Below are 13192 nucleotides of genomic sequence, written 5' to 3' on the forward strand. Positions count from 1 at the left end.
TACATATTTTGAAAATTTTGACAATAATGCGCATTTAAAAAACATATACTTTTTGTGCCTAAATTTACGAGAGTGTTTTGTTTTTCTGCAGGTACAAATTAAACTTATGATGTGTTTAGATTTTAAACACATCTGCTATTATGTGTTTAGAATTTAAACACTTGTGTTTATGTGTTTAGATATGTTTAATTTCTAAGCACACAAGTGTTTAAATTCTAAACACTTTCTAAGACATGTTTAGGAATTTTACATGTTTAGAAATTAAACATATAAAAAAGGAGGTGACAAGAAAGTGTTTAGAAGTGTTTGAATTGTAAACACATTTTTTACAGTGTATGCTTGTGCCCCCTCAGTAAAAACGGCTGATGCCTTTTTTTTTTTTGCTTGTCAGGAAATCTTTGGTAGTGCCCCCTCAACCGTCAACTGAAAATGTATGGTTGTGCCCCCCAAACTGAATTTGCTTCCTACGGGCCTGTACTGTGGCCCCACAATACCCCAGGGGCTATGATTTGAACAATTTAGAATCTACACTACCCCAGAAAATCTCGTTAATTTCACTTTTTCTGGCCTATTGGTTCTTAAGATTTTTAAGATTTCCCCTATATTTTTTCAATGTAAAACTGATTCCCTTTTGTGGCCACACTCTACCCATGATTGATTGATTGTGTTTTGTTTTACGTCCCATTCGAGAATTTTTCACTCATATAGAGAGTCACCATATACCGGTGAAGGGCTTCGAATTTAGACCTATACTCGGCACTCAGGGCCATCGAGCAGTGAGGGTTCTTTATCGTGCCAACTCCTACCGCAACACGGGGCGTCGGTTTTTAAGGTCTCATCCGAAAGACCCGCAACTTTCACTTCAAAGTGCCGAGCGCTAAAACGAAGCAACAGTTGCTACCTATTTTTTTTATCGATTTAGGTCAGTCTCGGCCGTGATTCGAACACACGACCTTCCGCTCTACCAACTGAGCTACCGTGACGGTCACTCTACCCATGATTTAACAACTTAGAATCTACACTACCTCAGAAAGATTCTGCATAAGTTACAGCTTTTCTGACCCAGTGGCACTTGAGAAGATTTTTAAATGACTCCACCCTATTTTTGTTTTTTTCCTTGATTATCTAACTTAGTAAGGGGGCTTGGCCCTTCATTTTAACAATTTTAATTCCCCTTCATCCCAAAATGCTTTAGTTCTCTTGAGAGCTTTTGCAATGAAATTTTAAAGTGATGAATTTCTCCAAGGACTCATTTGTTTCGAGACCAAAGGTCAATCCTTTTCTATCTGCACTTCCACCCATTTATTTTTTTAAGTGGAGAAAATGAAGTACCGGAGTAAGCTTGTTTTGATCACTTGTAGAGGATATGTATTCAAAAACAATATGTTTGCAGTCATTTTATTTCTGGAAAAAATTACACATGTATGAAAATTACACATGTATTGTTTATTTCATGCAATAATATGCAAGACAAAACAAGTTCGTTTCTTTAATGAGAAAAGAGTAATGGATATGAGTACCAAACATTAAATGAATATAAACCAACAATAAATAAATTAAATGATGCAGATGGCAATTTTGTCGTCCACTTTGATGTGAAAATGTAGCAGGAAGGACTAAAAGATGTTTGACATGAAAGCATTTTACTTCAGTACTGTACAAAAAAAAAACATCATTGAATGATGAACACAATAGTCACGTCAACACAAAATAAATTATCCTAGTCTCAACACTCAACTTCCCTGATTGGAGAACACTAAAGATCTAGAGGCAGAACATCTTCTGAAGAAAAAAAAATCAAGTACAAAAAAGGAAATAGAAAATTAGGTACAAAAATTCACTCAATCATCCAGACCAAACTACGGGAACAATTGCCCACATCCTTTTTTTGTTTTTTATTTACAATTTTGTTAATAATTTACATCATCTGTACAGAGGCTTAATCTCCAACCCAGAAACTCAATTAAGTGTCAGGATCACATAGTTCCTCATTATCATAATACTGACAACTCTTTCTGCCCTTGAGGGAAGTTATACTTGGTATTGCTTTAATATTTCTTGGACTTCAGTCTCCGATTTTCTTTTTGCTAAGCTGTTGAGCTATTTAAAGCAACCGTCTAAATCTGACAGCATCACAATGGATTTCCTTCCTATTGCAAGATGTTAAATGTTTGGCTACTTTCTAGAAAGAAACACTTCTGTCCATTATTAGTACATGTCCTTGTCAATCGAGCACCACAACTTCCGAGTCTCCTCCCATTATCGGTGGTTTAATTAGCACACTCCGCCACGGATTTCTGGCCGTTCTCTTGAAATCCTGGGGCTGCAGCTGTTTCCTGAGCTTCCTAAAAATACAAGATTGAATCTTTGATATAAATTTTTGTTAATATACTGATATAATTATTAAACTACCCCTCTTTTACTTGAAACAAGTAATAACATAGAATATGTATCATTAAACTTGTATTCCAAGATACTAATAGTAATGGACAAATGGTTAGTGCTATACACACGTGATTCTAAGATAACAATATTCTGACATATACATGTAGCTGACTGTACATGTATAAATATGCATGGGTGTTTACATGTATACAATATTTTTCAACAAATTTCAAAATTCTTCTCAGTTAACTCTATCCACTTGGTACGAGAACAAAATTAATAGGTGGCCATATTGTCAAAGAAAATATACATGTAAAAGCCAAGGCTATCTTTGAATCTAGGCAGAGAGTTTATGATATCAAAATATAATGTTACTTATTTGTTAGGTGACGAAAGCGAAATACAAATGATGGGTTAATAAGAAAGATAAGTCAGATTGGCTAAAACACAAAAAAATTTAAGCATAAATATTTACAAGCATCCAATTAAAAAAAAAAAAGGAAAGGTGTGCGAAACAAACAGTGCAGTTATCTGCCAAACTTTGTAGAAAACCAAAATATCTATGCACAAATGCAAAATCAGTTTTAGATGTACCTGGTGGCGTCGGTTGCCACAAAATACACGTCATCTGGGGCATCCAACCAGTTGATCATTTGCATTCTCATTCCCCGGACCCCCATCGCTTTGCCACGCCCATTCATGTTGTGATTCATTAAATTACCTCTCTGCAAAGATTACATCAACTTCAGTAATCTTTAAACGTTCACATCAGGGTTGTAACTTCAACACATATTTTATCAACCAAAAAAACTTGAGAGTTGTGTTTAATTACAGGTTCCACTCAAAAAATCATCCAGCTGTACATGCAATCAGAAAAACAACATAAAATTTTGTCCACAACTTGTCATACATTTTCTATGGAATTTGAAAACATTTACTTACAACTTGAGACCTCATGGATGATCCAATCTGTCGTATAACACCCATGTTTGGACGCTTGGCTACTGGTCCTGTCAGAAAATGTCACTTTAATTATTATCAGTCAAATGTCATAGATTACTAAACAATCAAAATAATTTAATAAATGTTCAAAACAAGTATCTGTATACCTAAAGATAGGTTGATAAAATTTTTGCAATTCTATAAGCAGTTTTTTTAAAAGCCCATTTTACAATGTGTACATGCTGTTTTATTCTGTCAAAGCTGACTATTCAGTGCACTAAACTTGTAGTCGGTTCACTAGTATTAAATATTTAAAATATCTCATACTATACACCTACCACCCACACCATTAAATATTTACCTACTTACATTGACCGATGCTATAATCTACACCATTAAATATCTACTACATGTATTATATACACCTACCATCTATATCACTGAATACATGCATCTACTATTATACATCTACCATCTACTATCATATGCCTATCATCTATACCATTCAATATTTACCACTATACAACATATACCATCTATATCAATTGAATATTCACCACTGTACACCTACCAATTTATGCCATTAAATATCTACCACTATACACCTACCATCTATACCATTTAATATCTAACATTATACACCTGCCATTTATGCCATTTAATACATATACCACTATATACCTACCATCTACACCATTTGCTTGTTCATAGCCTCTCTTTTTCATGATGGAGGGAGAGCCTGTGGTAAGCTTGGAAGGACTCGGGGTGTGTGCTCTGAATTCTAAAACATAATTTAATGTCATTTTTATTATTAACCAAAATAAAATTCATTTTGTGCTCTAAAAACTGAACTCATTAATTTATAAGGTAATAAAAAATCTTACGAGGTTGTGAGGCAGATGGAGGAAAGAAGATTTTCTCTGGTTTTTTATGATCATTTTCTGACTTGTGTAGCAAGGGAGGCTTGTCCATTTTAATGTTGATTCCCAGTCGAGCCACAACTGGCTCCAGGGTAGCTGGACTCCTTAGTTTGATGTTTGGCACATAGTCTTCTACTTCTGTCAGTCGAAGTTGGCCTGACAAAATACAAGAAAATTAAGGTCAATATGCTCAACAAAGTATATATTATTTTAAAGCTGTTTTTTCTTAATGGGATTTACTACATTTTCTTATATTATTGTTGAGAAAAAAAAAAATCACAAACATTCAGGGATTAAAATCTGATCAGATGAATAAGTGGTAACAAAGAAAAAAAAAAGCATGTGTAGCAAGACTTATGACATTTGAAAGGGTAATACAAGTACATATATGGCAAAAATATACTGGTGATTGTAATAAAGCAGAGAAACATTAACTTTTCAGACGGAAGTTTTTTTCAATAGTAAAAAGTTAAAAATCAAGCTAGAAGACTCATTGTCCAAGTTAGAATTTTCCTTCATGTAAAAATAGTATCAGTATTTCTTGAGATCTTATGTAGCATTTGGCGACTTGACATTTGAAATCCCCTCATGATAGTGGAGATTTCATCGAGACCCAGCCAATCATAATTCATGGTACTGATGGAAGTCTCTGAAAAATCACATCTTCCATTTGGCCATTTTGTGGATCAATAATACCTCCTTAGTGACTTTCCTGAGAAATTTGAGTTCATTCAAATAAACTAAGGACAGGGTCAACACCACATACTTCTAATAATAATTTTTCCCTTTCAAAAACAGTTTCTTTTAAACTAAACGAAGAACATTAATGATTCCAAATAAACTTGATTTTACTAAAAAAAAATTGATACAAAATCCTCAACAAAGCACATTACTAGAGAGTGAACATGAATTCATAAACCATCATTGTCTTTTTATCTCCATATTAATCTTTACACTTACATTCCTGCTTGATGGCTGCTATGTTGACAGGTATGAATGGTGAGCGAGCAGCTCTCCGTGGGTTTAGGATATCTTTACACAGACGCCTGGAGATGCGAGTGAGTGGCGTTGTGATCAGACAAAAAGCTGCTCTGGTTTTCATTACAGGTCTTGGGCTACCTGAACGCACCACTAAGCCATGAGCTGTGGCAAGATGCCTTGCTAAATGAGCTTTCAGACGGAATTCCTTGTAGGGAAAAAAAAAGGCAACTTTTAATTTAAAGTAAACCAATTTTCATTTTTTGACTCCAAGTTTTAGGTAACATAAACTGTAAGTCCAGACTGCATTGTAATTATTACCTTTCCACAGCCAGCTATGGTGCACCTATGCATTCTCATTGAGTTTATCTGGGCCGCTATTCTCTCTGAAAAAAAAAAAAATATTCATATAATTTATCAAATGATTTAAAAACAGTATATAAAAACAATTTACATGTACATATATATATGCTTGATCAAACTAACACAGTTTAAAATTGATTTATAATACAATTGAACAACACGAGCATACCTTGTCGCTGGTTTGGTGTTGGTCGTTCTCCGTCCAATCTTGTTGGCATCTTCAGTCCTCCATATTTCTTCCAGTAGATCCAACAGGAGGAACATAGCCTACACTGCATGTGGGCAGGTCCCCAGGAATACCACTGGGAAGAGTGGGCAGCTGCAATTTTTGAATCAAAATGGTTTTTAAAATTCATGTTTGTCAACTTAGAACAAAAGACAGTTTATTTCAGATCTCTGAAGTTCAAGAGAACACAACCTTCCCTTTTCTATTTACTGTATAAATCAGTAAAATCTCTTAAGATACAATAGAGAGGTTGAGATTTAATACGTGTATGTGTACAGGTATGTCTAGTAGGGAAATTCCCTAAATTCCTCGCGTATTTATACTATTATGTCAACAGTTTTAGTGATGTTAAGTTTTCTACACGTTCCTAGAACTTGTAAAGTGGCATCTACACGTAAGTGTAAACTTGCAACTTTTATAAAAATTAGTCAATTTTTGTGTAAAAATGTGATTGTTGTACATTATTTCTGATGTTTAGTTTCAGGACAGGGCTCGACATTAACTTTTATTCCTACTTGTCCATTTAGACAAGTGACCAAGACATTTACAAGTCCGAACTTCAACTACACTTGTCCGAAAATTTTTCAATATAGATCTAATACTTTCAACTGAAAAGCTAAAATAAAGTCCATGACATGTGCATTATGTTATTTATAAATACAACAAACACATAAAACAAATTTTTATCTAGATTCTCTGTCCTGATAACATAAATGCTGTCAACAAAAAAACAGAATCCGAACTTCGTAAGTTCCATGCCTTTGCAGTAGTATGCAATTAATGAACTTTGATCCCGATCGAGAATGAACTCCATTACATATCGGGATCGAAGTTTGGTTTTTATGTACTGTTTCCGTCTTTAAAGTAGCGGTAAACTAAATATTAAACAGTTGTTCTTTTAATTATTTGGAGACTTCTTTACATTAAAATGCACTTGTCCAATCGGACAAGTGCCCAGCAATATTCACTTGTCCATAATTTTTTTTCACTGGTACTGGACAAGCGTTAATGTCAAGCCCTGCAGGAGCACTTATTTTAAAAAATGTTTTATTTACTAACTGTAGTCAAACTGATGTCACAAATCAATTAAATATTTGAAACAGAGACAATGATCCCAACGTACACGTTCATGTTACACGTCATTAAAATCTCAACAGAAAAATTACAAAAATGTGTGTGTGTATGCCAAAGTATATGTACACCTAAGCATACATGTTTAAGATCTCAACCTCTCTATTATGTACATAAAACTACTGGTATTCACAAATCAATTTCATCTGTGGGTTATATACATGTACATGTAATTTCATTTCCATAAAGATGAAAGATAATATTCTTTAGCATTAAAGCACAGAAAATCATGCCCCCTGCTTCATGAAGATGAAAGATGATATTCTTTAGCAATAAAGCACAGAAAATCATGCCCCCTGATTTGTTACTCTGAAGCCTTACCATAACAGCTCTCACAAGCTCTTCCCGACACTTGGCCATCCACTCCATTCATTTTACCATTAATGGCTGCTGGATTAGGCTTGTTACTATAAATTTTAAAATGTGTATTATCAAAAAAGTACATATAAATGTAAAGGCATAGGTGAATAACCTATTTCAGATATGAAAGAATTCACCAAAAGTCATTTGGCAAACTTACTAGTTGGGAATGTACACTTGTTTCAGTTTGCTTTCTGCCTCAGCTGCTTTGATTCTTTTCTGCTGGACATAGCGATCTGTCGTCTTCCACATGTAGTAATATTCCACAATGCTTTTCAAAGATTTCCATGGAAGCTAAAAATACATTTAGACACATGAAGGTTTCTATCACATAGATGCTAGACAGGTATGAAAAAAAAAAATTGTCAAAAAAATTAGTTTTATTGTGCTTACAAAATCTTGACGAATGTCATTGAAGTCTTTGCCATATTTATCTAGAGCCTCCTCAAACAGATTGGCCTCGGATGCTGACCACTCCTCCATCTCGTCTCGACATAGCATAGGTCCTCCCGTTGGAACAAGACTAGCATAGGCCTTAGATAGTTCATACGCTGACTTGTGCAGTGTGTCCATGGCATGGAACTATTACAATTTGTATAGAAAAAAGAAATTAGAAAATGACTATGGATTGTACATGTATCTACATGTATTGAAATAGGTTTGCACATGTACTTCTCAGTAAAAGCCAGAAAATAAAATATTTCAAGTTAGAATTTCTTTTCAAATCTTACAAGAGTTATGTCTCTTGAAGCTGCTGCTGCACTCATGTGAAGGCTTGGCTGTCGAACTGTGCTTGTACAATCCAAAGCTCTTGCAAAAGTCCCTACAGATCTGAGGAAACAAAATCAGCTGGTTAATACTGGGTATTCTAATTTAAATGAGAAACTACTCTTACAATAAACCTTACTCAAGTCATCATCTCTAGGTATACTAACCTGGATATAATTAAAAACTGGTCAATTTGTCTATCTGCTAGCCCATTTTCTGGTGTCCAAATTAAATCTTCTAAGTCTTCCATCTTTCTATTTTCTGTGTCTTCTCCTTCAAAAAATCAAAGTTTAGCAGTATTAATTTATCATCAAAACACAGGAATTGTTTGAGTGTAATTTTTTGTCTTGGGGGAAAAAAAAGAAGAAGAAGAGTAGAGTTGTACATTTACCTTCTAATGGCTTATCTGGCACTTCAGCTTGGTAACGAGAGCCAACTCGAATTTCACCCTTGTCAGCAAGTAAAGTTTTCTGTTGTGGATCATATACCAAGGAGTAGAAAAATGTGTCCTACAAGAACAACAAACATTTTTTTATGAAGTATTGTTATGATATATATATTTAAAACAAAAGGGAAAAAAAATCAATCAAATGAACAGAAAAATATTATTTTCGCAATAGCACAAAACAGTTTTGGTGGAAAATCCTTTTGTTTCTCTGTCAGACAGGAGCTTCTAAAATCGTTCTGAGCAAACTTACATCTTTATTTAAATAGGAAAGCAGGGACTCTGTTTCATTTAGAAGAGTGACAGTACATTTTCCTCGTATATGAGTTGCGGGGAGGGTCTCCACTTGACGTGACAGAAAAAGCTCCCTGTGCTTCAGCTGGTGTTTCTGTTTGTCACCCACTTCATCCAGTTTAGATTCCAGTTCAGCATCATCCAAGCAGTCTTTAATAGCATTCACAATTTCATGTTCATAAAATAAATGTATGCAGCTATTATTAATGAAGCATGTGGAGTCAATAATAATATCCAAAATATTTTTTGTATTCTTTATGCTGACTAAATTTATATGAATACTTTATTCCACTTTTTAAATTTTTATTATTATTATTATTATTATTTTTTTCACAGATTAGGCCTCAATTACTATGTAAGCATTTTTAATGAACAATTTGTAAATAAATTTTTACAAACTGATATACGATTAGATATTCATTAGACAATATTTTTATGATTTTAAATGAAATAAATATCTTTATTAGATGTTTGAAATGTAATATTGACTTGCTAACCATGCAGACATCCTATAGACTTACCACTGTCAGCTGCAAAAAATAAAATTACAATCTTATTATTAAATAAACATTAGTGAATAAATAAAAATTGGCTATTTTAACCCTGAAAATATTTCTTATTCGTTTGTTGTAGTAGTATTTGTAGTAAAATTGATGCTATGAATGAATGAAGCCCACCAATCAAACGAAAGCTTAGCCGGACTATTTTCAGTTAACAACACAAAAACACGTGCTATCTCAATGTTTACAAAATATAAAGGTTGTTTCGCTGATTTAACATTGAAAAACTTCAGTTTTCTATATCATAGTCACGGGAGATAGTCACTTAAACTCTTAAATCAAGTTTCTCATTCATGGATTTTCTGATCACAAAATGCAAGTTCGTGGATTTCCCTAAACAAATACTCACTTTGATGTTTGTCGGCAAGAAGTGTAAGAGAACTTGAAATATCCCGTCGTCGGTAGAAACATACAACTTTGGCTTCGACATTGCCGTTTGGAGTCTGGAAAAGCAAGTGATAAACACTTAGATCATGGCAATGTAACCACTCAAGTGGAACATTAGCTGCGCGAAATGGAATAAAAAAAACCCCGTCGGGACCTTCTTGCCCCTTCAGTGGCCTCAACACCAAGCTTTGTGTGGAAAACAATGGAAATGATTAAAAAATGTCCCTACCTTGTTTAATTCTTCTATCCTTCTTATTTGATAAGGAGTTGTCGACGATGTCTCAAAAAAGACATAATCTGAAGGTAAAGAGATGAAAGACCTTTGTGTGAAATTACCGGCCCAATAAATCCCACCGCGATAAAAAATAGTGCACACATGTCAATTTCGACTATTTATGAGACATTTTTCACTTGAAAAAGATTGCCATAATATTGTCTCACATATCTTAAAGAAAATTATTGCATAAAATCATGATGTTTTACAAGTGGATTTCAAGATAAACGACGCACAAAAACAGCATCGATCATTATGACCAAATCACCGCCACCCCATTGGGGCCTCGCTTTTCTTGAAAATTTTACAAAGAAATACAAGTTCCAAAATCCTCAAAATAAGCAATCAACACATTTCTCTATCGATATTCCTCGTTTTACATAACAGAAAAATCTCTACACAATCACTTAACTTCATTTCAAATTATAATTTAAATATTGATATCACGCCGCCAATTGAAAAATTGGGTCCGTCCATGCTGTTTTACACTTTGAAAATTATTGTACTTACCACCAACTCTATACATGTTTGCAGCCATTTCCAAGTTTAAGTAATCCTTTTGGATTTCAAACAATAACTACAAGTCGTGGTCATTGAAATGAGTATGATGGACCAGCCACTTCAGGTGTCCAGTTCGAGTCACCCCAGACGACGACAGATCATGGAGTCGCCATTTCTCGGGCTTTTCTGTCTTCCTCCTCTTTTCACACGTGACGTCACACGTCCTTCGGTGGCGTTGGCATTCCATAAGTTCTATATATTTTTGTCTAATAATTAAAGTGATTATACACAATACATATTTACAAATGCGGAGAAGCGCCTAAAACATACAACATCATATAAGTTCTTAAACTTTTAAAATTTGCATGAAAATCTTGAATTTTTATTTTAAAGACATTTTTCTATTGTTTTTGTTGTATTCGTTGAAACTTATGATAAATCAATAAAAATCAATATTCACTTTAAACTTTTGTGGCTATAGTTAACATTTGTTCGTATGCTTTAAAATTTGATTTTTTAACTCTACGTGTATATCTAGCTGTTTTTTAAAGTTATCTAGATTGTCTAGCGAGAATTAAAAAATGTATATAATAGACTTTCGATGTTTAAACGTCCCACTGATTGGCCTCGTAGAGGAACCGGCGGGGTAAATGTAGATACATGTCCACATCACGGAACTATAAATTCCTTTCTTGAAGGTACTCATGCGCTTTTTGCACAAGTGAAAAAACTTGTATCTTGGCAACTATATGACGTCATGGGTTAATCACATCTATGGACTTACGCCTGAGAAATAGTACCTTAATGAGTGTCATGTGGCAGTTTTATGTGCAATCATCCAGATCGCAGCTATTTATACCTAATCATCGACAAATGCGCTTGGAACAGCGATATAAGATTGTTTATGCAAATAGATACCCATCAGCATAGTTTAAACTCCGAATATCAATTTAAATAGAAACTCACATTGGAAAAAGTAGATATATGGTTTTAACAGAATTTAGCGAAATTGATGATGAATAAATGTAAAATTCTAAAATATTTATTTTTCATAATCATTAAAAAAGTCATTATTTTTGTAAATGTACTTTTGCTAATTCGCAAATTAAACGCGTGTTTGGACACATCAATTGTTTGATTTGCAGGACAATCGCAGATCATTATATAAATGTTCTTCTTCATTTAAAATTAATTTACAAGATTTTAGGGTATATAAGTGTAAGTCATACTGCGAATATGATCAATTCCGAGACAGTTTTTTTTTAATGGGAAAACAAACCAGAAACAGCTCTTTTTTTGCTCTTCATCATTGTAAATAATTTTAATTACTTAAAAAAACAACAACAGCAACAAAACCAAACAAAAACAAAAACGAATTACATCTATTCGGACAGGTACAATTACATTTGCAGAATCCGAAAGACTCATGATATATACGTGCGGCAGACAATGCCGAATTCATTTCGAATACATGGTGGTGCTCGATTTGAAACCTCTTGATTACAACATTCTTTCTTGTTTCCCAAATATGTATATGATATAAACATGCAAATGTTTATTGATAGTTTCTTCAGAATTTGATCAATACAGCCCACCAATATACAATGAAATTCGTCTACAATTTGATGAGTATAACAAACATTGCATATATAATCTATCCTCTCTGCTTTTGCCTTTTATATAGTGTGTATTTCCTTTCACAAGTCTATTTGTTTGTACTTAGTAAGAGATGAATGGACGTGTGGCAAATAATAATGAAAAAAAAAAACCAACAAACAAACAAACAACAATAATATTCAACATGTGAATGGTTTTGGTCAAAGTTTATTGTATATTTCGTCAAATTTAATTTGAACGCATTCTTAAAGTAGCAATGAATTTTTCTTCATTTCTTGTTTATTCATTAATGTTTATTTAAACAATAAAATACTTTCTTTGGTTGTTAGTACGGGAATTAATGTCACAGCTGTTGCAGAAAAAAAAGAACCATACCCCCCGCGTAAGGGGTTACGTAATTTTTTTTTTTTTTAGCTGCGACGTTATTTCCCGTACTAACAAAGAAAGACATTTTATTGTTTATATTTATATCCTTATAAAAAAAAATTTTTAAGTAAAATTAAATATGTTAAATTTTGTTTATAGATGTTTATGTCATTGTATGCATAACTGATGGAAGAGCCTTTGCGCAAGAAATCTATGCAGGAGGCTTGCTTAGTGGCTTTACTTAATAAGGCATGTTGGAAGACCAAATGATTATTCAGCATAATTGTATAGCAGCGAAAAATTGAATAAATCAACAATTATCGTTTCTATTTTATGCAATCCGCGAATAAAGTGTCTATTTATGTATGCATGATTTATAAGATTAATCACAATTCGTTATCTTCATCTTTTTCAATATACTAGCTGAAATAATTTCTCATTACCAATTATCATATTACATGTATGTAGTGGCAAAATCTTGAAATCCCAAGTTGGTTCCTCCTGAAATGCATATAGCAATTGCATGCAATATCCTCATTGATGCATTTTCTATTTTGAAATCGATTAGCAATTATATGTATATTTCATGACAGTTATATTATATTGACATTAACTATACTCTGTGTTCATCATAGGATGATGAAGGATGGTATAATACACATCCGAAAGTTTTCC

The 13192-nt window shown here is 33.4% G+C and overlaps 1 protein-coding gene across 1 annotated transcript; it reads right to left on the reverse strand.

Annotated features, from left to right (window-relative positions):
- Positions 1–1384: 1384 nt before the first annotated feature.
- Positions 1385–10749, reverse strand: LOC133182956 (metastasis-associated protein MTA3-like). The gene is made up of 19 exons (XM_061317850.1): positions 10544–10749; positions 9989–10056; positions 9722–9815; positions 9334–9342; positions 8772–8962; positions 8465–8582; positions 8241–8346; positions 8037–8136; positions 7699–7887; positions 7466–7599; positions 7267–7352; positions 5758–5907; positions 5547–5611; positions 5208–5433; positions 4212–4403; positions 4013–4108; positions 3328–3395; positions 2980–3110; positions 1385–2345 (listed from the first exon to the last, which is right to left on the reverse strand). The coding sequence occupies exons 1-19, from the start codon at positions 10569–10571 to the stop codon at positions 2225–2227; spliced, it is 2172 nt and encodes a 723-aa protein (XP_061173834.1). The 5' UTR covers positions 10572–10749; the 3' UTR covers positions 1385–2224.
- Between the last annotated feature and the right edge of the window lie 2443 nt (positions 10750–13192).

This window comes from Saccostrea echinata, unplaced genomic scaffold (assembly GCF_033153115.1).
Source record: "Saccostrea echinata isolate AGI-Se365-2 ecotype Australia unplaced genomic scaffold, CSIRO_AGI_Sech_v1 ptg000009l, whole genome shotgun sequence".
Lineage (NCBI taxonomy): Eukaryota > Metazoa > Mollusca > Bivalvia > Ostreida > Ostreidae > Saccostrea > Saccostrea echinata.